This window comes from Corvus cornix, chromosome Z (genome assembly GCF_000738735.6).
Source record: "Corvus cornix cornix isolate S_Up_H32 chromosome Z, ASM73873v5, whole genome shotgun sequence".
In the NCBI taxonomy this organism is placed as follows: domain Eukaryota; kingdom Metazoa; phylum Chordata; class Aves; order Passeriformes; family Corvidae; genus Corvus; species Corvus cornix.
This window is the reverse complement of record NC_046357.1, coordinates 984,020-1,011,920: the sequence shown is the minus strand read 5'-3', so window position 1 is coordinate 1,011,920 and position 27,901 is coordinate 984,020. Positions and strand designations below refer to the sequence as shown.

Here is a 27,901-nt window from a genome sequence, read left to right as displayed (position 1 = left end):
TGTTTTGTTACTTGATGTCCACCTAGGTACGGGATCAAAGCTGGATTCCTTTGTCTGCCAGACATCAGCTTTTTCAGAGGTTTCATCAGAGCAAATTGCCTCTCAGGACCAAACTGAAAGCACCAGCTGGAACACTGAACACAGCACAACACATGCTCTGTCAGCCCCACTTTGCAGCTCTTTGCTTGATGACGAATCTCTTAGATTTGAGGGACCCAGGACATAACAGGGGTTTTGCAAAATGAAAAAAATATATATATAAAAAGCAGAAAATCTATCCTGGATATAAACCAGCCTAAATAAACACTGTCCTAAGAACACAAGTGTTTTCTTCTCCCTCCCTCACCTCAGTTAATCCCAGAATGGTTTGGCCTGGAAGGGACCTTAAAGCCCATCCAGTGCCACCCCTGCCATGGGCAGGGACACCTTCCACTGTCCCAGGCTGCTCCAAGCCCTATCCAGCCTGGCCTGGGACACTGCCAGGGATGGGGTACAATGAACTTGCTGAGTAATTCTCAGCAGCAGCACAGCCCAGGGAATTCCCAGCCCAGTACCTGGATGGGAAGCCAGCTGCACTGATCCGGATGGTTTCCAGCACTCCACAGGCTCTCAGTTGCTGCACTGCTCTCTTTGGATCAAACCTGAAATCAGATTTAGGACAGACATTAATACACCATGAAAAGGAAACCCACCTCCCCAACCCACCTGAGAGTGACTCTTCCAGAGACAGGAATTACCTTCTCCTCTCCTCATTACTGTAGTGGCTGATAAAGGCATACTTCCATACTTTCTGTCCACAGCCGTTCCCTCTCAAACCTCAGGATAACCCATGCCTGGCTTTGGGAACAGGCTGCACAAATGTCACACCTTTTCTCTGCATGTCACAAAGGTGGTGTGATTTGCAAGTTACTCAAAACCTTGCTACCACCCTGCTATCAATGCCAAGTGTATTCTTGGGATAGGATGACCATCTGCTGCAATTAATTAGTGCCTACAACCAAAATCTACCTGGCTTTGTAAAGCAATACAATCCCAATAAAGAAGGGAACAGGCTACCCCACCACAAGCTGCCTGGTTAACCAGGCAGTATTACTCCTGCAGCTATAAGGGCAACGACATATTTGCAGAAATCAAATTCAATGGCAAAGTAAGTCTGATATATTCAATTCCATACCAAAAACAGGTAAGTAACAGATCCCACAAGTTTCTAGACTAAGTTTACTGAGAACAGTGGTGCTCATGTTCCAGACTAATGACTTTGGTAGGCACCATGTGGAAATTCAAGGTGTTTCTGCCCTCCTCTTTAAAGCCTGCATCACCTCTTACCACTGGCATCTCATTTCCATCAGCAATTTGTGCCAAAAAAACTCATGGCAACTTCCAGCTGAATACTTGGACAGTGCTTTCTCTGGATTCCAGCAAGAATCCACTCCCAGATCAGACTATCCTTGCACAGAGTGAGTCCAGGTACCAGCATCCCCCACGGCTGCTGCCTCCTTCCACTCTGACTCCAAATGCACAAAGAGGTTCCAGCTCTCCAGCTCTGGAAGGCACTGGAAAAAGCCCTTGGATCAAGCTTGGACTCACATGATGCAGATGCCCATAGCTGTGTGAGGTTTCCAGAACAAAGCTTCTCATATAATGAGAACCTGCTTTTCCCTTTCTGAAAGCCCAAAGTATTTACATCTGCAAGTCAAGATTGCATGAATAATTCTGCCTGCTCTCTGCTGTACAAAAGCAGCATGAAAAAAACAGTCCCCTTCTTCTCCCTCTGTGCTTTTTTAAATTCCCTGGACCTGTCAAGTTTACAAGCAAGTTATTCACTGCAACACCACAAACACTGTGCAGGGTGAAAAATCAGTCTGGGCTGTCACTCACTTCAAGGAAGAACCCACAAGGGTGCAATTTCCATAACAATAAATAATAAACAGGACTGGCAGATCAACAGGTAAGCTTCAGTCCTGGAAGATCCCAGGGCAATCTCTGTTGTATCCAAGGGAAACTCTGCAAAGCAGCAAAGCCCTGCTCAGTGGGGTAAAATGCAATCACCAGAGAAGCTGCAGTCATCAGCAACAGCTCCAGTAATGAAATAATCACCTTAAAAGTGGGAAAATTCACCTTATTATGAACTCCTTTTCCTTGCCATAGCAGGTAGAAGCACCTGGCTGGCTGTTTTTGGCCTGGAAACCCAAGTAAAAGATCCCAAACCCTGCCTGAAACAGAATTTAAAAGGAAAACTGGCAGAGGAACAACCTGAAGCCAGGTATTCCCCTGGCATATCTCTCTTTCGAAGTCTTCTCCACTAGAAATTTACCTCACATCCAGCCTGCAGTCAGATGCAGCAAACATCCCTGTGTGGTTGCCAAGGTGTCCTCCAGGATGGGAGCCTGACACCCCTGAGCCCCATTACAGATCTTGCAAGTTGTGAAGTAGGAATGCAGGGTGCAAGAGACCTGAGGAAGAAGAGACTGAGGAAGTCTCCAGTCCAACCCCCTATGTTCAAAAGCTAGGACAGCTATAGGGGCAGATCCATAGCTCAGGGGTTTATCCAGCCAAAACTGATAGAAACCTCCACAGATGGAGGTTGCACAACCTCTCTGGGCAGACTGCTCCATTGACAGACAGTCCTCAGGGAGAAAAAACCACGTTTACCTATCTCCAGTCTGAACCTCCCGTGTCAGTTTGGGACCATTGGCTCCTGTCCTCCCACCACACACCACTGTTGAGAGCATGGTTGTCTCCTCATGGTAGCCCCTCTAAGTACTGAAAGGCTGCCATTACATCCTTTCTGTTCTCCAGCGTAAGCATCTCATTTTAATCAAAAATGTAATCTCTTGTGAGCTGAAAAACATTATGTTTTAGGAAGAGAAAACTTGTTTTCTCACTGAACAACAAACGTAACACCAAGTGTTCTGAATGCTACAGACACCACTTCAGTGCTAACCTGGAGCAGTGCTGATGATGTTTCACTTCACAAATGCCTCCCAGCACTGTGTATTTCCCAGCATGTGTCTCTGAAATACAGATACAGCCATCCCAGCTTCTCCAGATCCCACTTTAACACATCAGCAAATCGATTTTAGAGAGCAAATCCTACAAGGAGCAACTGAGGGAGCTGGGAAAGGGGCTCAGCCTGGAGCAAAGGAGGCTCAGGGGGGACCTTGTGGCTCTGCACAAGTCCCTGACAGGAGGGGGCAGCCGGGGGTTCGGGCTCTGCTGCCAGGGAACAGGGACAGGAGGAGAGGGAACGGCCTCAGGCTGGGCCAGGGGAGGCTCAGGGTGGACATGAGGAGGAATTTCTCCAGAGAAAGGGTGGTCAGGCCTTGGCAGGGGCTGCCCAGGGAGGTGTTGGAGTCCCCATCCCTGGAGGGGTCCAAGGAAGGCCTGGATGTGGCACTCAATGCTCTGGGCTGGTGACAAGGTGGGCATCGGGCACAGCTTGGACTAGGTGATCGTGGAGCTCTTTTCCAACCTCAGTGTTCCTCAGATTCTATAAATAGGGTAAATATAAACCAGTTTCTGAATGTCTTGCAATGATTAATACCCCTCACTTTGCTGTTTGCATGGGTAAAGAGTCAAGCCAGGAGGCTTCCTGGTGGATACATCTCCACCAGCACATCATGACCAAGGGTGAGCCTCTTTAGAGACGCTTTGCCCTCCTTTCAGGACACTCTTGGAGCTGTCTCTGCACTCCTAAGTCCTAAGACTCCTAAGTCTCTGCACTGTGCTCACCGGGAGCTCTCAGCCTGCACTGGATCAGCTGGAGGGAAATGCCTCCCTGCTGCTGGATCACATTTACAACCTTCTTCCTTAAAGGTCACCACGTGCAGTTTATGCCTTTCGAGGACATCGCATCTATAAGGTCCCTGCAGACTAATGGCCAAGCTTTCCTGGAGTTACAGGGAAGAAAACCGGGTACAAATCCATGACCAGGGCTAACAGCTACCTGCTCACAGCGTTTGCTGTCTGTGATACGTCTCTGAACTACAGAGGAAGATCAGGACTGGCCTTTTGCTTCAGCTGTTCGCTCACCTGGAAACCTGCCTGAAGTTCAAGTCACGTCTTTACTTTTTCTACATTTATATTGAAAGAACAAGACATTTTTGTTCATTTTACAAGCCCACTGTTTATCTCTGCTTTTTCATTCCTTTCTCTTTTCACTGTTTGGAATTATTTAAATCAATGCAAGTCTAAGATGAAAACTGCACAAAGACCCCCTTACAGCAAAGCAAGGATGCTCAGTATTAGCAGAGCGTATCTATGAATTATTAGAACCTGAATTATTCCTCATTTCAGAGGCACGAACCCCACATACTGAAACCCAAAAAGGTGACTCCAGCAATCCACATGGACCTTCCAGTTACAGGAACAACATTAAAAGGAGGGGGCAAGCTCTTCAGCAGGAGGAAGAGCCCAAGGCACGCTCTGTAGCTATGAAGCTGAACTCATTTGCTCATCTGCAGTGCCACTTACTTGAAGGGGAGCTTCTCGTCGTTGGGCTTGATGCAGCGCACGTAGTGCGGGGTGGTGGCATTCAGGGTCTCCATCAGCAGGTGCAGGGAGTTGCGGAACTGAAAGACAAAACCACTCGTCTTGAGAATGGATGGAGGTGCCGTAACCCCGCAGCCCCAGGCAGCAGGTGCCACAAGCCACCTGTGCGGGTGCGACACAGCGTGAACCTCGCCACCGACCCAGCACAAGGCAGGGGGCATTCAGAGAAGACACTGGGGGGTTGAAGGCTTCCAGTTCAAAGAGGTTCATGGGCAACAAAGCTTGGGTCTCTGCCCAGTTGGGTCTTTGAAACATCTCCAAGGATGGAGACAGCACAACCTCTCTGTGCCCCTCTGGAACTTTCTCACTGCCCACACAGGGAAAAATGCTCCTTTTCTGAAGTGGTTTCAATTTATGAGCCCCACAGTACATTGGGACACAGTCCAGTGAATCCCAGAGTGGCCTCCACCCTCCCCAGACCACATCTCAGCTGCTTTCAGTCAAGACTACACAAGCCTGTTGTTCCAGAGGCACTGCTAGAAACCATCCAAAATGCACCAGTTGAACATGGATCGTGGGAAAGTCTCTTTCCACCATCAACAGCTTTTTATTTACCTCTTCTTCAAACTGAAGCAACAAGATCTTAACTGGATTTCTCTCTCGCTGACTGACTCACTCAAATCATACATTACCTGGTGTCCCACTGTTTTCCTGTGCTCCTTGTTGGCAGCTTTGAAGGCTGGCCTGGCAGAGCGGACGCTGATCCGGGGTGTTCCCTTTCCCACGGCAGTGGTGGGCACAGTGTCCTCTTCCTGGAATAAGTCTGCTACCATCTGATACTAAAACAAAAGGCAACACTTGAGCATCTCTGGCCCTGCTCACTGGGGAATGAACCCACCCAACTCCCATTGTTCAGGTCATTTCTCACTCATCCTAAACCTGGAAGGGGAAAAAGGGCAAGAAAGTGAAAGCAAGAAGAGTTGTCTACATAAACCATCAGCAGGACCATTGACCATTCTGTGCTGTAGTTCACAAAACCTTGAAATGTGCACATTAAATTGAATTAGCCAAAAAATAAAGGAGGCTGGATTGCTGAAGTCTTGCGAGGGCTCAAAACCTCCTGAGCATGAGGTGACTCTTGCTCCCAAGACCTTGTTTCAGGGTGTTCATCCAGCCCTGACCCAGCAAGGATGCTGCCTGCACAGCACATACCCCAGGAAAAGATCTCCTGCGAGGACAGCCAGCTCCCACCACAGCCCCAGAGGCACCCTTGCTTTTCCAAACAATAGAGGAACACAAGCACTTCCTCACTAATTACCCACCTTTCAGGTGAACGAGCAGGGTGGCAGCAGCACTGCCATCCCACAGCCCTGGAAGCACCACATCTAGCTCATCAGATCCCTAAGTGTGGGATTTCTGGCAAGCCAGCAGCAACATTTCTGCTTCATAAACAGGAGAACAGGTGAGCTGGTAAATGCAGTTAATACCTTTATTATTATTATTATTATTATTATTTAGGGAGCATTCAAATTTACATTAGGCTGGGGAACCTGAATATTAAGTAAGCCCCCGTAAATCTGGTCTGGTTAGCAGGGCTGTTACACTTCCACATCTGGAATCCATCTACACACCCACACTGGCTACTGCCACAGCTGCACTTACATTCCAAGGGGAAATCCTTAAATGTAAGAAAACCTCTCTGCAGGTGGGATGTGATGTATCACCACCTGAGCTGGGCTCCAGCCTGGTGACACTGCCAAAGCACCCACGATGTCTCCCAGCATGGACGCTGGAGCACCTGAGGGAGAGAACCACACTCCCCAGATCCACAGCACACCATGCCCAACACATCCACCCCAAAACCACTGGCACAAGGCCGTGGCAGCTGCACAGCACTCTTGCCCCCACCTCAGGCTCCTCCAAAAGCCCAACCTGGTTGTGTTTCCATTAAGATCCCAGGAAGAGTGCTCTGGTTTACCGCTTTTTAGACACAAACAGACAGCCCAGTGCCGTGAAGGGCTGCCTGGCTCTCTGCCACATCCCTGGGCTGAAACAGGAACGCTTCCAGCCCTGTCCTGTAGGCTGTTCTCACAGCTTGTTAGTACAGCAGCCTCAACACCACTGTGGGAAGGAAATGGTTTGCATTGCATGAGCAAATTGCTTGCAGGCCTGCTAAGGATCTGCTTCATACTCTCAGCTTTCACTGCTATCTCTGCAGCTCCCTCAACTCCTACCAAAATAAAGGCTCCCACGTTCTTCACCTGGCCCTCTATGCCGAAGAAAGACATCCTGACAGTTGTTGTGGATGACTCATCACCATCTGGGATGCTCTGACTCCTGCAAACACGGGACGTATGGATGGCACATGTACTGATGAAGACATCCAACACAGGCACTGTGTTACTACCTCACACCTAATGATGTGGTAAAACCCCTGGATGTAATCTTGGGCTTCAAAATATCTTCTCAACAGAGCTGGGAGTGCCACTGATCCCTCCATCCACTTGCCATCAATAACAGCAGCGCTTGTTCCTGAATAAGTGCTGGAGAAGGATCTCAGAGCCGAGCTCTCAGCCTGCATAATGCAAATCTGGTGAAACTGGGATCATCTCTAGAAGGAACCATTCCACAGGTTCCAGGGCGTAAGTAAGAAAAGACAGAACCCTCCTCCCCATCTGGCAGAGTCAAAACCATTGGTGCATTATTTGTAATTACAGAGAACTGGAATGTAATACCTTCACAGCATGCCTGTATGCTTTCCATCAGCATTCAAACAATTTTCCTTAATTCAAAGAACATCGGCTCTCAACTGTTTTGGCTGACCAGTGCTTACAGAACTAATTAACTGCTTTATAAAGTCTCTTTCACCATCTTGTTGATGGCATTAATTGCATTCTAATCAGCAGAAGGCAGTTCTGCCTTGGTGGGAGTGCTTCGTCAGCGATGCGCTTGCTGACAGGGAGGTGCTCAGGTCCTTGCTGTGTTAAATTCAGTGTTCCCCCTTGCCCTCTGTACTGCTTTAGTGGGAATGCAAAGAAGAGGGCAGGGAATGCTGTGTGCCAGCCTGATCCCGAGGACAGGACAAAGTCCTCGCAGCACAGCCCTCTGCAGCACAAATCTGAGCTTTAGTTAAATCTACACATCTGGGCAGCAGACTCAGCACTGCCACTGCTGCTTTTTCTGGTTCGGTGAGACCAGGTTGCTTTTTACAGCAAAACAAAATTGTTTTTAATTGTTTATAGCCCTGGAGGGCACACGGCAGCCAAGAGGCAAAAAAACAGCGTAATGATCTGCTGGCAGACAGGGGTTAGGGGCAGCAAGAGATCATCAGGTGCTGAAGGATTTGCAGGAGGAAGGTGACGATGCTCCTGCTGCTCTTCTTCCCAGAACAGCACAGGATCAACACGGGGTGATAGAAGCCACTGCTAGCATGTCGTTAAGGGAATGGCTTAAAGGTAGGAATTCATCAAACTATCTCTCAAAGGTTCTCAGACTGAAGTGCATTTCAGAGTGTTTTGTGCTGGGTCAGAGCAGCTGTGGCTGCCCCTGGATGCCTGGAAGTGTCCCAGGCCAGGTTGGACGGGGCTTGGAGCAACCTGGGATAGTGGAAGGTGTCCCTGCCCATGGCAGAGGGTGGCACTGGATGGGATTTAAGATCCCTTCCAACCCAGCTATTAAACAGAAGTCCAGCTTGCTCTGCTACTATATTGTGGTCCCTATATATGACAAGAGAGCCTTTATTTTATATCTCTGTTTTTAGGGAACGATTTCCAGGGTCTCCACCACTCGGCAACACACTGCTCCAATGAGTTACAATCTCTCCTCTACACCAACAGGAAGAAGTCAAACAGAAATCCTTATCAGACACTGCCAGTTCTGCAGCACTGACTCCAAGAGCAAGTTCAGTACTGGCTAAATAATTAATCATACAGCATCAATTATTCCTGGAGGTTACCTGGCATTTCTAATGAGCTCTAATCACGCCCAGTTTTTACCCTGGGAAGCTTCCTGAACATGCAGAGCTCTTGATTTGGGCATTATTAAAGCCCAGCTTCACAGTTATTAGTTTCACAACTACTCCCATGGATGAGAAAATTGCTCATCTTGCCATCTTCACATGAATTCCTTGCTGTGAAACAGCCAAGCCACTGACAGCAGTTAAATAATTTCCCATTCTCATCTCTCCTAACTTTGACAGGAACAAACTCCTGCTTAAAACGCTCCTAAAAATAATGCTTCCTCCATCTCCCTTCATCCCACTCCTTATTCAGGGTGGCATTTAGAAGGTCACAGCCAGCAATAAACCTAAGGGTGTCACAAAGAGAAGTCTAGATATGAGACACATTTGCTTGCAACATGCAGGGGGGGTTCAAAATCTGTAATGCAAAAAAAACCCTAAACCAACTTAACATGCTGGTCCATGCTGTGGAAGGCTTTGAAATGGTTTGGAGGAAAGCAGATGTATTCCTTCCTTAAACCACACACCAGGTTTGAAGGTACAGTGGTGCCCCAGAGTCACGCAGCCTGGATTTTGGCTGCTGGATGGTGAGTTGGACTTTGCAGGGCTGCATTTTCACACTAACTCCTCAATAAAAGCTTCACCTGGGAGAGAGGAGGTTGTTTAAAGTTTCAGCTCATTAATTGACAGACTCAAGGCTGCAGGGAAGAACTTTTGGTCTGGTTTTAAAACAACAAAGATTTGAAATTCCTTAGCTGTCTGTGTTACTGACACTTTTAACCCAACCTACCCAAATGCTGACAGGGAACAGGAGTATGGTACTGGAAGTCAATGTAAAATCTCCTAAATTTGTACAGAAAACTGTCAAATCTCTGACTTGGAGCCCACTGCCCACTGGGTCATTTACTGCAGGCATGACCCACTCCAAAGCCTTCAGAGCCCCACAGCTCTTCTGCTTCCAACATCCCACCAAACCCACAGCCCACAGGGGGTTTTAAACACCAAGAGCCAAAAAAGCCTTTACCAGGAGATGTGGCATTCAAGGCCAGTCAATACATCCCCGTTGGCACTTGGTGCAATGAGATGTTGACAAGTTGTTTCTACAACACTTGGGAGAGGGGAGGTACATGGCACAGAATCTTGTAAGACACAAGAGACATCCAAGAGTGATCATTAGTATCTGTTAATTTGTTAAAGTTACACATTGGCAGCGGTGTAAAACAGCCCCACAGCAGCTGGAGTGTCTCAGAGTTCATGTTACATTTCTCTACTTTTCGCATAGTAATTATCAAAGTAATTAGAAGTCACAGGGACAAGTATGATGGATTACAACTAAGAGGAAGCTAAGATTAAGCTATTCTCACATACAGGGGGGATAGGACCAGCAAGGCCACCCACAATAAACACACAACACTGGTGACAGCGGCTTTTAACCCCAGATCCCCTTGCTTTTGACCAGCCTGGTCTAGTGGAAGGTGTCCCATGGCAGGGGGCTGGAATGAGATGATCCCTAAGTTCTCTTCCAACCCAAATCATCCTGTGATTCTGTGGGTGATGGGTGACAGGTGGGGAGCTCTAAGCAAGAGTTAAGTGGGATTTACAATGCCCAAAAACTACCTGTTCCTAATTTTGGTGACCAAAAAAGAAGAGCATCAGCAGGTTCGGAAACTATTTTTGAGATGCATCTTGACAGGACACCAACACCAGAGTGAAGGAATTCTGACAACCGCACGCAACCACCCACATCCACACATGGGTGCGACTGTAACCCCCAGCACCCTCCTCTCCCCCCTTCTCCCTGCTCCACACCCCACTGATCTGGCTCTTTGGCTGCTGTCAGTGGCTGAGGGCAGCTGCATGCTCACACCCTCAGCCCGCTTGGCGTGGCACAGGGACACAGCTCAGCTCCAGCCTGGACGAGTGCTCTGACTCACTGCTTTTACCTTGCTGGCTTTCAGGATGTTGATCTGCTCCTCGTACACGGTGTCCCTGTTCTTCTCCAGAAACCCCTCGCTCTGGTATTCCACCTACCAGGACACAAAGGGGAGAAGCTCAGAGGGTCAAGTCCAAACACACAGGGACAAGGTGCTCCCACCACTCCCCTGCCATCGGGAGCTCACCCAAAAAACCTGAGAGGAGAAAGGAACAACTGGAATTTAAAGGTCGCTTTTTATCAAAAGAAGTGAATCTGAGTGAAAGCAAAACCCTTACTGCAAACACAGATTGTTTCTTAGTCATTAAATTGCTCAGTATGGAAACCAGGGGTAAAAAATGCAAGGATCATCAGTAACTCTACCCTCTCTTTTGTTCACTTCTCAGCTCCTTGTAAGTTAATCAATAAACCTCAAAATACGCCCTGGCTAAGTCTCTTGTAGGTCTCCAGGGTTTTGAAATTGCAGATGGCTGGGATGCAATTAAAAAAATTTAAATTTTAATTTAAAAAACCCAATAATAATAATAATTTAGAGAGAACAGAAGAAAATTTCTCTTTTTTTTTTACATTTAAAAAAAGAGGAAAACTTGCTAAGAAGTATTGTTTGTGAGTGACCCATATGCAAAACCACTTGCCTAAGGAAAGGTGAGTACCAACCTTTGCCATGGAAAGTTGTGCCAGTTTGGCCAAATTTAGAAATACATCCTCTGAGAGAAGGCACAACCACCCCTCCCCCCACCAGGTTTGGGAAAAATAAATTTTCCTCGAAGGAAAGTGAAAGAGATAAAAACTATTTATTTACCAAACACACGGGAAAAGGAAAATAATGCTGAATAATGAAAATTCGCTATGGAGAAAAATCCTGGGTAAGTGTCAGAGTCCTCCCTTTGGTATCCTTGGAACTGGGGCTTGGCCCAGGGCCAGGCCCTCTGTGCCCGGTGGAAAGTCCTCCCGATGTGTTCTGATATTGAAGCAGTCCAGCAGAAAAGGGAGGAAATCCGAAATTCCAGGGAAGGAAAAAAAGTTCAACTCTCAGTCTCTCTCCGGAGAACAAGAAACTGAACAACTGGCCAAAAGCTGACTGGAAAAAAAACCACAAGCCGGGTGCTTCCTCACTCCCCCACCGCAGCTGGAAAAAAAAGTCGCTATCTCTGTGTGACCTTGAACAAGCTGCAAACTGCTTTAAAAAAGTTTTGCTGTTTTTTCTTCCCCCTCTCAGGCTCAGTTTAAAGGCATAGAAAGGCACAAAAATTAATTTCTGGGCATAGGGCAGAGACATGGGATACACATCATAAAGCCACTCCAAGACATAAGTGCCTGTGGCATCCAGGGCAAACCTGGTTAGAAGAAGTACCTGTATGGCATCACAGCACCTGGATGTTGTCCATCTCCGCAGACACATCCCTGGGTTGATCTTTTTAATTTTTTTCTAACAAATGTGTGCAAACTTTTGAGATTCCTATTTGTTGTGAGTGACACCTGTCACGTCAGGGCTTCAGTGAAGCTGAAGCCCACAGACAAGACCCCTGAGCACCAGGCACTGGGATTTGGTTCAGTTTAGTGCCACAGTTGCTATCCTCTCCCTCAGGATGGTAAGATCTGCCCAGGAACACCTCTCACCTCCTCCCACACTATGCCTTGCTGACACTCACAGCTCCTGCTCCTCAAACACATTTCCAACACATTTTCTGCCAAGCTGCCCTTACAGAAATCCATTTCACTGCAGCTTTGGGAAAGAGGATTTTTCTCTATTCGAGAAGCACGACAATGCACAGCTCAGAGCCACAGATGGAAGGCTGACCTCCTCAGAGCTGATGCAGATTTGAGCACCGAGCCGCAATCACCAAGGAGCAGCTCACAGGGGCTATCAGCTGATTTCCCTGCGGGAGGCTTTCCTGTCCCTGCTATGTGTTTCCCAGGTAGGTACCTTGTCAGCGAAGTGCAGGACAATGAAGGAGGTGTTGGACATGCGTGGCTTCTGGAAGTGCTGGCTGGCGGCGTGGCGGTCGTACAGCTTCTGCGCCCAGTTCTGGTCCGTGCCCTTGGGCACCTGCACGGGGACAAAGGGGACAGTGCCAGGGCCAGGTGGAGCTTTGTGTTCATGTACTTTAGTGACAAACATATTGAAACTGCCTTTCCAGCCAGGAAACACCCAAATGTCGGTTCTGTTCCAGCAGCTGGAACGGCTCTTGTAGGAAAAAACGGCGAAACGAACCAACCAAACGAAACAAACAAACAAAAAATCCCAAACAAACAAAAAACCAACCAAACCAAAAACCCCAAAACAAAACAAAAAAAACCCCACAAACCCTGAAACAAAACAAAAACAAACAAAAAAAACCCCCAAAAACAAAACAAAAAAAAAAAAACCCCAAGCACCCAAACCCCCAAAATCAGCCACCAAAACAAACAAAACCAAACCAAAGACCAACAAAAAACCCAATACCTCCCCCCCACCAAAAAAACCAAACAAAAAGAACAAACAAAAAACCCCAACAGAAACAAACCCAGAACCAAACAAAAAAACCCAAAACAAAACCCCAAATATACCCCCTGCCCCAAACAACTACAAAAACCCACTAATATATAACCCAGAAATATTAGGGAAGTATTTTTACACTTAAGATACATTAATTACTCAGGTACCAACATTATTTTTTAATGCGATTTTAGGTGACAGAATAGCTTCCAGAAACTGCTACGTGAGGCCACATGCATGAAGTTCTGGTTTATTTAATTTAAAATAATAATGCTAATACAATGGTGATTCTAAAGTATCTAAATTAAATAAAAATAAAATTAAAAGTCTTCAGAAAGCTGAAGCTTCAGCAGGCTTGGGCTGGGACCACTTAGATCCCAATTCCAGGATGCTTTAACCCCAGTTATAGGGTTGGGACTTCAGACCCACACACCTGCCCTACTGCAGGCAAATGATTCCCTTCTCCCCTTCCCACCCATCCAACCTCCTGTGCCACGGATGTCCTGGATGCCAAACCCTCCTTCTGCCTCCTGTTCATACCAAAATCAGGGTGCAGAGGTCTGTGTGGACCTGCCTTTGAAATCATTTGGCCATGGTACACCAAGATACCAGGTGTTGCCCAAGAAACTGGCTTGGTAGGATAGGGCAGAGAATGGAAACATCCTAAAAAGTGGCAGGGACTTTAAAAAACCCTCACAGAGCTACCTGTGCAGCAAAGGAATGGGCTAATTCCACAAATCAGTTAAAGCAGGGCTTGAGCTTCCCTTCCTCCCCAGCACCTGCAGTTTTCACCCACTAAACAAGGGTGAAATTAAGTCAGTGCAATATACTTTCAAGATCGGGGAATTTTATTTTTGTTATTTTATTATTTTCTAAGCACACACAGCTGCATAGCAGCATATAACAACCTGCTGCACCTTCTAACACTAAATACATCTCTACACTTCACATAAAAACTCATTATTTTAGGATATGCCTAGGTCCCTCTCTGCTAACCAGCCAAAACCCCCCAAAAACTCTCCAAAAAACATTTGGGCACTTGAGGAAAGCACCTGTACATATCTTTTATTTTGTACTTTTCCAGCCCAGTCTTGAAAACCAAAGGAAACGAGGAGTGAAGCCGTTCCTTTGGGGTCTGAGAGCCACCTCTGACGAGGTTCATCCCCATCCCATGGATCACTGCTGAGCACAGCAGTGGCTGCACATCATACACACACACACACACACATGTATTTTTTTTTAACAAGAAAAATGGCTAATTGTATAATTAGGTTAGAAAAAGAGATGGTTCAGAAGAAAAGTCTCAGGCAATATCTAAACTTAGATGGGACAAAGCCTAGAAACCACAGAACAACTGTGCAGCAGCAGGCAGGGCTCTGGATCATCCATCAGGACTTTACATAGACCTTTATATGAAAAATGACAGAGGAAATAGGGACAGAGAACATGAAGAAGGAAAACATGAGACAGGTGAGGAATATTTCTTTATGCTGTTCTGAAACAGCCTTTGATTTCATGACAGCAAACTAAAACATGTCAGAAGGGTTCTGGACAGAAGGATAAGAATCTCCTGCCAATCCCTGCTAATGAGGGTGAATTAAAAGCAGCAGCCTTTCATGCAAGCCGTGTTCCCTCATATTTATTTATATTTTACAGTTTTTAAGCGTAGCCAATTATGGATATATACAGAAATAACACAGACTATAAATATTGAAAGACACTTAGCTATGCAATTATATACATATTTTATTTATGCAAGGTAAGACTCGCATGTTTAAACTATGGGGTCATATAAATGTAGATGTGTTTCTTTTCATGGGTTATATTTAATATTTACATGCAAAAACATCCTTTCTGGAGCTATCACTGGGTGCCTCCCATGCAGGAGTAAGCCACAGGTGCAGGAGCTCTGCAGCCACCTTGAGCCAGATTTATCCTGCAGCAGCTCTCCTCCAGACCATCCACTTTGCTGAAAAACCCGCTTATCTCGGAACTGAACTTCAAAGGCATCGCTCCTGCCTCCCAGAATGAGGGTTTGCCATACCCTGCTCACCGTCCTGCAGCCTGAGTATTTTTAGCTGCCTGAGAAGCACCTGATAGGGACCAAGTTCCAGAGATAAAAACTAACAAGGCCATTATCTGCACTATTATAACAGCTTTTGGTATTAGCTTGGCAGTTTGAGGCCCTTAGAGCAACTGAGGAAGTTATTTAGAGGATATCTCATCTTTTTTTCAGGGGATGGGCAAGAGGAAAAGCGACTGCCTTGCGAGTTTTGTACGGAATCCTTAAACAGGATAAAGCTGATACCAGGAATTGCACAAGGTCACTGCCTGTGCTCATCTGTCCCCGCTGTGCCTCCGCCTGTCACGGGCAGGATCCCCTCCCCTCTAGATTTACTGTCCCCAGCACTGCCAGGAGCTGCTGCAACCAAAATCACATCCACCCACTGCAGCCAGGGCCAGCCCCACAGGATCCATCTGCCCATTCTGCATCCCAGCATCAAGCGCCCCCCAAGAACCCGCCAGCCATATGAAGAGATGCTTGGAACCACCTGGCATAAAGGCTGAGATTCCCTCCACCACCACCTCCAACAGAAGGACAATTAAATGGATAAAAGAAACAAAGGTCAATTGCTTAAGGTGAAGGAGGGTAGATTTAGATTATGTATTAGAAAGAAACTCCTCCCTGCGAGGGTGGCACAGGGTGCCCAGAGCAGCTGGGGCTGCCCCTGGATCCTTGGCAGTGTCCAAGGCAAGGTTGGACGGGGCTTGGAGCAACCTGGGACAGTGGAAGGTGTCCCTGTCTATGGCAGTGGGTGGAACTGGATGAGCTTTAAGGTCCCTTCCCACCCAAACCATCCTGGGATTCTGTGATTCAAACCTAATGATCTAAATGCCAACGCTCAGAAAACACAGTAGGAACTATTCACATTTTATTTCTTTTCTCCGTAGCACTCCAATATAAGTTAAAGCTTGAAAAGAGCCTGGGCTGCTTCTGCACTCCAGAAACACGTTCCACTACAAGTGATGTGCCTGACTTTGAAGGCATCAGAGCTGACAGCGTGACGTAGGGGAGCCTGTTCTGCCCACGCATTGAGCGGCCCGCCCGAGAGGAAAGCCCAGGGGTCCAACCTCTGTGTATCTGCTCGTGGAGCAGAAATCCCCCCCGGACAGGAAGGCCATGTGCTAATTTCTGATGTCCAAAAAACTAACGAGTCCAGACAAGGAAAACACATTTGCTCAGATCCCCAGGTTCGCAGCGATGCACAGAGACAAGCGGGATGAACACCAGTCGGCCTGAAGCGGAGTAAAGTGTTCCTGGCACTTGACAGAAGGACACAGCAAAGGTTAAAGAGCATCTTCTCAACAGCGCTAGAAAATGCATTTGGCACATTAGCAGCATAACACAGTGGCAACGTGCCATGAAACACAGAATGGAGCCACAAAGGAGCTCAAGAACATGCAGGACTTCGTGGGTTTGGTGAGACACATCTCCCTTTGGCAGCCTCAGGGTCAGGCTGCTCCACAGCAGAAAGATCCCTCAGGAATCTTGGACAACGATGATGACATTGACACGTGAACCCTTCCAATCAGCTTGCTCTTGATTGAACCCTTTTGGATGCACTTACTGGAAATGGACACTTCTTTTTTCATTATTTTTTTCATTCCCATTCCCATGCCAACAGCATAGGTGAAAACAAGGAAACAGTGAGGTACCAGCAGGACATCTTACGGAGAAACCTGGGCATCCACAGCAACCTCTCACTGCACTCCCAAACAGAACCACAGAATATCCTGAGCTGGAAGGGACCCACAAGGACTAACAATGTCCAACTCCTGGCCCTGCACAGGACCGCCTCAAAAATCCCACCCTGTGCCAGAGAGCATTGTCCAAGGCACTTGGGAAGGGTTTGGAAGACTGGCAGCACTCCCACATGGCATGGAGTTTCAGCCTGAAAAGCAGGACAGCTCATCCAGCTCTGACAGAGGCTCGAGTGCACTTCTGAAAGTTTTCTGTTTCCTCTAAGGATAACTTAAACCTCTTGAAAAACCAATCCCAACTGGCTGCTCCTCTTCAGAGAGTGCAAGTCACTCCACGTTTCCTCAGAACTCAAAGCATTCAGAGTCTTCCAAAGTGTGCTGTCCCCTCCACCAAAGTAACTCCCTCCACAAGTGCAACCATACCCTAAATCCATTCCAGGCATCCAAGCAATCTTCCCACAACTGGATTTAGAGAAGACAGCCTCCATCCTTCATTTCTTCTGACAGACTCTACTCTTTTCCCAATTTCCCCCTTAGCCCCGCAGTGACTGCATCCACCCTTCACAGCCCAAAAGAAGGGAGGTTCTCCTGGATGCCCTTCTGCCCTTTCCCACCTCTTTGGGCTCATCAGTTTGTGCTACAGCACGTCAGCGTCCCACCATCGTGGTGGCCTTAGTTTCTGGCCAAGGCCTTTTCTGAGCAGGGGACATGAACTCTCGCTGTTCCTCTGGCATCAGAGCAAAATCAAGAGGTTCTAAAAGCTATGGATCCAGGCAGGTGAAACTCCAGTGCAGGAGACAGGGAAAAGGCTCTTCAAGGACTCCAGGGTCCCTTAGCAGAGGACACAAGTCACAGTCCAGAGAGATTATAAGGGTTCCTGGGCAGACCAAGGATGTAACAGGAGGTAGGACCAAATGAGCCCCAGAAGCCACCTCCAACCTTAGCAACAGCTCTCAACTCCTATGATTTCAAAACTGTTTAAAAAACCCCAAACATAAACATCTCCCTCCTGGAAAGGGATTTTTCACAAAGGCATGGAGGGACAGGACACAGGGAATGGCTTCCCAGTGCCAGAGGGCAGGGATGGATGGGATATTGGGAAGGAATTCTTCCCTGTGGGGGTGGGGAGGCCCTGGCACAGGGTTGCCCAGAGCAGCTGTGGCTGCCCCTGAATCCCTGGCAGTGTCCAAGGCCAGGATGGATGGGGCTTGGAGCAGCCTGGGATAGTAAAAGGGGTGGAGGAGGGGGTCCAGCAGGATGATCTTTAAGGTCCAGACCAAACCATTCTGTGATTCTGTGGTTCGTTCCAGGATTCTATATTCTAAAGTCTGTTTTAAGAACTAGGGTTTTTCTCATTAGCTTTCATGAGACAGGTTTAGTCCTTAACACTCCAATCCCAGTTCAAGAGCCCTCTCTTTCGCTGCCAATTCTTATGTCAATTTTTCCCTAAACAGCAACAAGATTATCCTAGAACCTCCACTTCCTGAACTGCTTCAGCAAGCACCCAGCCACCTCCCCCCCAACCACACACTAAGGATTAAAAAATACCCCCATACTGTGAAGCAAGAACATTAGTGACAAACCCTCTGCATTTGCACTAAAGCTTCATTATGTACCAAATATTCCCCTGACGCCATTTCACATCCCAGAGTGTTTTTATCCACCGCTGGAGGTTCTAACGAGGTGGCATGTAATTACCCTATTGTGGTCCCACCCCAGGAGGTGAAACACTGCCGTGGGGGTGAAGGTTTTAATCCATAAACTGCTGCTTTCAGCTGACAGGTTTTGCTGAAATTTTCATAAATCTGGAGAGCACTTGCAGGTTGTTATAAAAGAGGTGATTACAGGGCCAGTAATAAGGGTTTGTGACTAATGACAGCATCCCCCACTGACAGGTAAACACCCAGAAAATTGGCATTTGATGAGAAGGGGGAAGGAATAGATCTTGTGTTTCTTTTTTCTTTTTTTTCTTTTTTTTTCTTTTTTTTTTTTTTTTTTTTTTTGTTCAAAAAATAAGTATGGATGAAAAAAGCAGTGCCAGGCAGATCTGCTGCTGGTACATGGGAGCTGCAATGTCACCACCAGCAATGCCACCAGCAGCAACCAGTGCCAGGTGCTCCAGAGAGGAGCCGAGGATGTTACTCCTAACACCAGGGAAACTTTCCTTTTGGTCCTCACAGCATCCAGGAGACAGTTTAGGCCTGCAAAATTTAATGGGCTTAATAGCACAGAGACCAGATGAAATGGTGCTGAATATCAAACAAATAATCTGAGCCTCCTTCTGAGCCAGCACTGCCAGAAATGCTATTTTTAAGGACATCAAATTAAGTCTAATTTGTTCTCATTTTTAAGGAGATTTTCCTGAGAGCAGATTTGAAAAGGGCAAAGGCCCAACTCTGGCTCACCCCAAAGAGGTAGCCAGAGTATCTGTGGCCCACACCAGGGCTGAGCTCATGGGATGTGCAGGCTGGGACAGCCCCATCATGCCTGGGAAGGCAGCCCTGGTACTTGGAGGACAGCAAACACTCCAAAGGCCACCCCCCTTCCAGACAAAGACAGGTCCTACATCCTTGTCCAGGGAAACTAGTCTAAATAATGGATCCAAACCCTTTCCCTCTGGTGCAACAGGACACTTGTGTTCTTGGGCCGCCAGATCTGTCCTGTACACATGGATACAACAGACACAACAAGAACTCCCTGGGTCCTTCTTACCACCTTGGCTATGCTTACCTACTTCAGCTCTCCCAACACTTTGCCTCACTCCTCCCTGCCTTTGTTCAAAAACACTGGAAGCCCTCCCACAGTCAGAAAGACATTTCCTGGCACAGAATACATCCAAGTCTCAACTAAAACCCTTTCTGAGGACAACTTGGACCACCTCACAGCAACACCAGGCTGAGGCTCCTCAAGGCAGCCACACCCAGCAGGAAAGCAGTCCCCATCACCTTCCAACAGGACATCTTGAGCATCAAAGACCTTCAAAACAGACATCCCAACTTCCCAAGGAAACCTGCCCTCTGACATTTCTTGTTCCTAGGTATATTTGATTATTCATGACTGAACGATGTGTGGACAAGGAGTCCAGCCTTTCTTATGGATTGTCACCAAGCTTTGCCACAATGGCTTTTCTTCTCAGCTTTCAAAAAAGATTTCACTTTGGCCAGTATGAGAGAGAGAGGGCAAAAGTGAGCAAATTGTTCTCCAACATTACAAGTCTCTGAATGCAATGAGCTTTACCTTAAAGCTAAATGCAATGAGCTTTACCTTAAAGAGCTGCTGCAAGAGGACTCAGGTTTCCCCTGAGACAAAATAAGGCTTGAGAGGAGCACCAGCTCCTGGGCAATGCCAAAGACATCAGGTCTCAATCAATGGCTATTCCTCAGTACAGCCAGGCCAGACACAAAAGCACTGGCTGCACGTGGTCAGTGCAGGTACCCAGATTTGGAGCAAACACCTGCCCAGGAGGCTCTGAAGTGCTCCAAACCAAAGCAAATGCCAGCTCAAACCTATTCTCACCATGAGCACAGTATCAACACACATGAAAGGAGATGTTTACCAACTTGCAAGACACCACAGGTTAAAGCCCATTCTTTGACCTTTTATAGAAAAAAAAACCACTGGCAAAAAAGTGGGAGGTCCTCTTTACCTTGCACTCTTCATCCAGCAGGTCCAGAATCCCAAGCTTGGCCTCTATCAGGTCTATGCAGGGCTGGTTGTCATAGAAGTCTATGAGAGTCCAAGGGATTTCCTCCTTCATGTACTCTTCTTGTTCCAGCTTAAACACGTGCTGGGAGGGGGAGAAAGCAGAGTCACTAGGTGTGACACTAGCCAGCAGGGCACAGCCCCCCCCACCTTGTCCCTGCTGGAGCTCAGCATTCCATGAGCACATCCAGAAGCCAAAGAGGCCCTAGGTGCCCTCACATAGCCCTGCCATTTATACAGCCTAGCTCCTGGCAGGGAAAATAAAACCATTACACTGGGAAGCCACGGCGCAGGGAAAAAGAAGGCTTTAAATGACTTTCACTACAAAACGACTGAAGCTGTCACTGCGTCGAGGTGGAAGCCATATACTGATGTGGCAATGACAAATATATCTCTTGGGCTGACAAAAATCCTCCTCTGCTTTATTGCTCTGCTGATTAAAGCAGTGACCTGAAGCAGGTTCACAAACTGGGAGCCCAGCCAGGGCTCAGAGCCCGTGTCCCCATCTGCGAGCAGGGCTCCACAAAGAGCACCCATCATCCTAGAAGGGGTATCAGCAGCAGCATCTGACTGACTCAGGGATGCTTCTACTGAAAATTCTTTTTTAGAAGAACTTATAATAAAAAAATCTTTGCATGGCTTACGTATCTCAGGCCCCTGCCCAAGCAGATAAATTGTCTCTGGCTATTTCTGAGATACCCTAAAGCATATTAAAAAATGATTTTTCAAATGGACTTTTTTTTCCCCTTCGAAGATAGCTTTTTAAAATCTCTTCAAACATGTCATCTTGGAGCTTGAATTTATAAGCTTCAGAAGTGATAGTTAGACATACCAAGTAAGATATGAATAGTGCAAATACAATCCATAATTTACTTTTCATTTTTAGCAGCAGTGATCTATCTGATGCATTAGATAGACTGCAAATGTTCATGTCCATGCATATGATATGGTTTCAAAGGGCCAAACTAATCTGCAGTACTTAAACGCTCAAATTCAACAAGTTTTCTCCTGCATCCTGAAATTAACAGTAATTTTTTCCCTACTTAAAACCAAAGCAGAAGGCAACCCCTTACTGGTTTCATTTCCAGTGCAGGTAAATGCTTGTTTCTAATAAAAATGGAAAATTTCTGGGTTTTGTGAGGCATGTCCAAGTGAAAAGTGTGGAGTGTGTCCAATCCTGTTATTTAATACAGAGATTTCATCTCACAGGTTTAAGCCATATTTAATGGGACGTTTTCCATACCCATAATTTATTTTAATTCACACTGGAAATCAGCAAGAGACAGTCCAGGTTTTGTTTTAGGACCAAAAGAGCACCAAGAAAAAGGCTAATTACATACTTCTGCAGAACAATCTGTCAGCCTTTGCACAAACAGCATGCAAATCCATTTCCAGCATCAAGCTTATACATCAACAAAGCAACATTTTCCAACTTGATAGGAATATCTAGAGCCATTGCAGTGAAATGTCTGGGAGAGAGGCATCCCAAGGATCCTCGTGATCCATCCAGGCTGCAGGTAAAAGCCATTAAGCAGAAGCCAGACACACAACAATCCTGCCTTGTTACATCTTCTGCTCAGTTTTATGGAACGTTTCCAAGCTGACCTTACCGAGTTGAACTGCTGCTGGAGCTTTTCATTGGCATAGTTGATACAGAACTGTTCAAAGCTATTCACTTCAAAAGTTTCAAACCTGCAAATCAATGAATAAATCAGCATTAGGCGTTGCTTTGTCTCAAAGTCTTCTTTTTTTTTTTCTTTTTTCATTTTTTTCCCCTACAACGGTATCATCTGTGTGATGGGGAATGCCAGTTATTCAATCATCCCTTCCATTCCTCCTATCCCAGATCTACCCTTTTTTCCTCAGAACATCTATCTTTCCTTGGCACAACTCCAGGGATTCAAGAGGTCCCTCCTACCACGCACGAATGAGACATTTGGCACGACTGCAGCTTCCTGCCCATCAGCTCTGTCTGAGACAAGAAATGTAACTGCCTCTCCTGGGGAAAAATATTATGAAATATTAAGTCCAAATACATTCACCGCGAAGGTGATGAAGAAACAGTAGCTGCTGTCTTAAAAGGCCCAACATGCTATTTTTAATGGAATTTAATAGAGCAGAAAAAGAAGGTATTAAATTTGTAATTATATCTTCTGTATTGCATCCCTGTTAGCACAAAAATTAGACACACGTGAGTAAGCAACTTCTGGAAGGAAGAGTGGGAAAAATGGTGATTTCAGCTGCAACTCCACATTCCTCCAAGGAGCCTTAGAGGGACCTTGGTGCTCAACTCAGTGATCCACCTCTTCACCAGGACTTCCACAACTCCCCATCCCAAAATATTATCCTACCCTTCCACGGATCAGCTCCAAACCGAGCCCAAAAATTACTTCCTAGTCACAATTAGAAAGGAAAAAATATGCAGTTTTAACACCACAAACTACAGGTAAGGAGCAGGGAGCCAGCAGAGCCCCTAAGGCTGAAGCATGCAACATCCAGGGACAGGCACAGGGAGCCAGGCTTGCTCTGAAAACCCAAAGAGGGTATTTTGAGCTACCACTGGGAATTACTTGTTTTATATTTCTATTTTTAAGACACAGTTGGAAGAGAGACACATGACTGTAAGGATTAAACCAAGGGGAGAAGTGGGAAGGCTTCCTGTGTTCAATGTGTTCAAGCTGCTGTAATGACAAATATGTGACTAAATAATTGTTCGGGTAATAGGCACTGCAGGAGCTGGCAGAACAGTCTTAAAACACTAAATAAATGAAGCCTTTTCTTTCCAACCTCTCTTCCTCAAACTAATCAATACTTCTGCCACTTCCTGAGGACCACCCTGCTGTTATCCAGCTTGATGCAGTTATTCCCCGGGTACTTCCAGGTGAAAATGCTGGCACCACACAAAATGCCAGCATCCCTGGGGAAATGCAATGACAAACGGCAAAAGAAAATGGGGAGAAGGAGAAAAGAGCTGGTTTTGTGCATTTATCACCCCCACAGTCCTTAAGGAAACCTGGGACTGCTTTCCTTCTGCCTGCACTGGGGCTGGCACTGCCCCCGGAGCTGGTGTCACCTGTGCCAAGCAGAGGACGCTTAATCCATTCCCTTCCCAGAAACTGGGCTTTACAGTCTTTAATGCAACAGAACCTGGTGTCTGGGACAACAAATGTTTACATTAAACACGTGGCCCAGCCCTCAGTGATGAATGTGTCCTTGAAGAGGTCCCACTGTGCTCGGCCTCGGCTGCACGGCTGAGTGAATCGGTGCCTCCAGCAACTCAAGGGATGTGGCATCCCCAGGACTCTTCGGAAATACCAGCTTCTGCAGGCTCATGATCACAGCAACAGGGCAAGAAAAGTTTAAATTAAAACATAGATGGAGAGACACAAAAAAAAGGTGAAAAAAGACAACGAGGGTTGGAGTACACGAGGAAAAGAAATTGGAATAGAAACTTTTTCTCCCCTTCTGAGACACCAGATGTGATGTACAAACCCTGCCAGCGAGTGCCAGCCAGGGGCAGAGCTGCTGTACAACTCCACCTCCAAGGGAGATCTCACAAAGTTGCTTATTAAGGGACTCTAATTGACAAAGCAGATTAGTCGCCAGCCTTACGTGTGTGCTCGCCAGGAGGTCCTACCTGCTCAGAGTGACTGCACTGAGGCAATATCCTGATGGGGAAAGCAAAACCGTGCCTGTTTGGTCTCTATATTCATTTTAGTGCACTGTATCTTGGTGAAAAAAAATAAGCATATTCACCACTCCAGCCCATTGCTACAGCTCCCGAGAAGGCACATCCAGCTTAGGGACGGCTCTTGAGAGTAGATTTTCAAGGGGCAAATGCTGTATTTTGTTTTTTTCTGCTGCTCCCCATTCTGCCGTGTGGCTGGTATCTCCTCAGTCCTCAAGCACCGAGGCTTGTATTAAAATATTTAAAGTTCATGAATAAGTCTAGCACACAGCTGGCCGCCTGGGTGTTCACACTTCCCTTCACGTGGCAAACAAGAGGGGGAACAAGCTGTCCCCACCAAGTCCAGGAGTGCCACAAGAAGCCACTCCTCTGAGAGACTGCGGTATTACTGCTACTGCAAGTAACACCACTTCAATAAATACAGAAAGGCTTTCAGTGCTGCACCCTCTCACCTCAGTGTTAACACGGAATTAAGGATGCAAAGTCGAGCATTAGAAAGTTGGAAGAAAAACCCTACAGCTTCTGCATCCTCTGTTTGGATCCCATCCCTAGAAATCCCACCCATGGGGACAGTCGTCCCCCAGGAGCACTGGGACAGAGAAGGTCCCAGGATGTCAGGGACATGCTGTGAGGCTGGCTGCAGGCTCCCTGCTTTTCCAGCTCAATCCCTCTCCAAAGGAAAGGAAAAAACAACATCCATTTGGGGGAAAAAAATTCTAATAGTTAGCAAAATGCGTTAAAAACTTTAAAAACCCATGAGTTAGGAGAACCGAACCACTTTAAAGGACAGCAGAGTCACGTTATCATCACCCAAATTCCTTGCATTGTTAATTAGTCAGCAGTTAGACAGCAATACCCATTAACAAAAGGGATTTATGGTCTTTTCAGGACACCAGACTCTCACAAGCGTTTCAGCCACGAAGATGGACACCTTCCCCTGGCAAATCTGCCTCTTTAATAAAACCTGCAGGTCTTTGTGGAAAATCCCTGCTGGTGTCACCAGGGCTGTGAAAGCATCTGCTGGCCCCTGCACTGGACGTGATGCACGGACCGGCGGCTGAAGGAGGTTTTTCTTCCACACTAACAGATTTTCAAGCCCAGCTTAATTTTTCATGAGCCTTATCCCCAAGTCTCCTTTCATTTAGATTTCTGAAAATCTGATCCTCTAACTCAGGCATCCAATTCTCTGTATGGACCCACCATCACTCACAGGGCTCCATCTCAAAGCTTTATTTATCATAGCCCAGCCTGCAGAAATTTCTCTTTGTAGGGACAGTGATGGAAAACAGCTTCTCTATCTCATACAGTCTTTGAACCAGACTGTGCCATATTTAACATCTTCCAGGTCCTGTGCTATCTACCCGAGAGCCCAGAAACCTGCAAACCAGAGAGAGCAACCTCATCACCTCGAGCTGTGCCACTGAAATCCCAAATCAAACAGAACTGTATTGTTATCATCCTTGATAGCAGTGCTCCTGCAAACCTTGCCATACGGCAGCAGCTGTTGATGGAGATGAGCAGACAGTGGGGCTGCGCTGGTGCCCCAGCTCTTTCTGGCATCCTTTCTGTTGCTGTGGTTGTCCAGCAGATGTCAAAATCAACATCCCAAACACTAGCAGCTGTAGAAACCTCATGGGAGGGTTTATACACAAGACCCAGTTCCAGCAATTGTGTAGGTGTCACAGCCATAAAATCATGCTGCTTTTTCGTTCTGATCCAGAACTGGTCCGGCAGGATTTCATTCCGAACCCGAGGTTCTCCTAGAGCTGACAGACCTTCAGAGGACATGGGATTTGGGACTGAGCAAGCACAGCGATTGCCCTGGGTTAGGGACTGGTTCCTGGAGCAGCTGCAACTTGCCCATTCCACCTTTTCCTCTGAAACAGGAGCAATTGAGCACCTTAATGTATTAAGGGAGAACAGAAGGCCACTGTTGTCCCACTGAGAACCACAGAATTCCAGAATGGTTTTGGGTTGGAACAGACCTTTTAAGGTCTTTCAGTCCCCCCATGCCATGGGCAGGAACACCTTCCACTAGACCAGGTTGCTCCGAGTGCTGTCCAACCTGGCCCTGCATGGACCATCCACTACCTGTATGGGCAGCCTGGGACTTCTCCCTTGTCCTTGTGCCCAGAGAGACAGAAAAAGAATAGTGTTGAAAAAATGGAGGGCAAAACCCAAACCCACAAGACCTCTTTCCTTTTCCACCCCACAACTGGCAGAATCCCTTCCTTCCTCTTCCATCTTCTGCTTCTTTGCAGCACTTCAGCTAAAATGAACTCAGACAACTCTCACATCCCTCTTCCACCACCATTCAAGCTCCAGGATAACAAACCAGGCAGTAACTGGTACCCAGAACAATTTTAAAGCAGCTCATTGCCCCTGAGGGTGCAGGCTGCAAGCCTTGCAAGAGCTTTTTGCACCTTACATCCCCACCACGGGTTCCCAAGCTCCTCTGAAATCTCTCACTGCACCAGCGCCCTGCAGCTGTGGTTTCACAGCTGAAGAAGCAAAGTAGTGTCCTCAAACCCCACAGCAAGACCTGGCAGTCTGTGGTGTCCACAGCAGCACCTTTACCCCAGCTCATCTTCAAGGTTGTTTTAAACAGTATAGGAGACAGAAACCCCAGATGGGAAGGGCGTGGGAGGTAAACCCCAGAACCCAGTGCTCACACAGACCTGCGTGCACCATTTCTAAGGCCACACACTCTGCAGGAGGATCAAAACTGCAAAATACACAGTACTTTTCTTGTGTTCCTTTCTAGTATTCCCATCACCTGTCACCAGCCAAGGCCAAGTGTGCCGTGCAAGAAGGGGAAGACAAATTCTAAAGGACTCCTTGAGCAGCCTGGACAGCTGAGGAGGTGCCTACCCATAGATGTCGAGCACACCGATGAAGGAGTGCTGCTTCACAGTGGTGTGCAGGGCCTTGTTGATGTGCTGCACGATCCAGTTGAAGAGCTGGGCATAGATGTGCTTGGCCAGGGCATTCCTGGCGTTCACCACCTGGTGCAGGGACATGCTCTTCACGTAGGTCTCGGCCGTGGTGACGAGCTTGCGGTGGCAGAGCCAGTGCTGCATCTGGCTGTGCTCCACGCCCAGCAGGCTGCAGAAGTTGCTCAGGTGCTCGTCCTCGCTCTGGGGGGGGAGACCAGAAGCAAAGTCAGCAGGCTGGTGACACCCCAAACTGGCATTTTAACACCCAAGTTCACAGATCTGTGCAATAGCAGCTTTTTATAACTACCTGTAACTAGGGAAAGCTGTGTCTCTCTGTGGGTGACAGGAATGGGAAAGCAGTGACACCCATTCTGCTGTGCTAGTCCTCATGGACAGGGGTGGGACAGCTCACACGGAGCTCCGGACAGTGGTACCAAGGCTTGGCCCTGCTCTGGTTATCCTTGCACTGTCAGCTTTCACAAAGAGCGGATTTCCACAGGAAACAGCATTCTCCACTTCACTCCTCCTTGAGCTGCAACTACACTCTCCCTCAGAGCAACCCTGATTATGCCTCAAACTAAAGCTTAGGGTACATGCCATGACACTGTGCCTTTTACAAAGTAACTCCATTCTGAATAACAGAGTTATAAATCATGCACTACCAGAAGGGCTTAGGCTTCGCACAATTAATAAAATGAAATATGAACTTCATTTTCTTTATCGCAATGTATTTTCCCCCCCTCTCAAATTAAGACAAAGCAGCTCTGAGTCTCTATTATGCTCAGTAGCAGGCACTGCCTTTTGAACAACGAGAAAACAATTTTCCTCTGTGTATTAATACACATTTAGAGGAAGTTAATTGTTTCCAGTTAGATAAGCGTACTTAGAAATGTTGGGTGGGTTTGAGGAAAAAAGTGCATTTTACAAGAATTCTAAGATGTTTTATTGCGAC

General features: G+C 47.0%; 1 protein-coding gene across 4 annotated transcripts in view; it reads right to left on the bottom strand.

The window, feature by feature from the left end:
• The window catches only part of MYO5B (myosin VB), a 149,134-nt gene that overhangs the window by 60,046 nt on the left and 61,187 nt on the right, over positions 1-27,901 (bottom strand). For all 4 annotated transcript variants that reach the window (XM_010395385.4, XM_010395387.4, XM_010395386.4 and 1 more), the window contains exons 10-17: positions 26,885-27,150; positions 21,936-22,017; positions 20,270-20,410; positions 12,310-12,432; positions 10,393-10,476; positions 5,184-5,330; positions 4,474-4,571; positions 555-641 (exon numbers count right to left, since the gene is read on the bottom strand). In XM_010395385.4, coding sequence (XP_010393687.2) covers positions 555-641; positions 4,474-4,571; positions 5,184-5,330; positions 10,393-10,476; positions 12,310-12,432; positions 20,270-20,410; positions 21,936-22,017; positions 26,885-27,150 — 1,028 coding nt within the window. The remainder of the gene's footprint in view (positions 1-554; positions 642-4,473; positions 4,572-5,183; positions 5,331-10,392; positions 10,477-12,309; positions 12,433-20,269; positions 20,411-21,935; positions 22,018-26,884; positions 27,151-27,901) is intronic.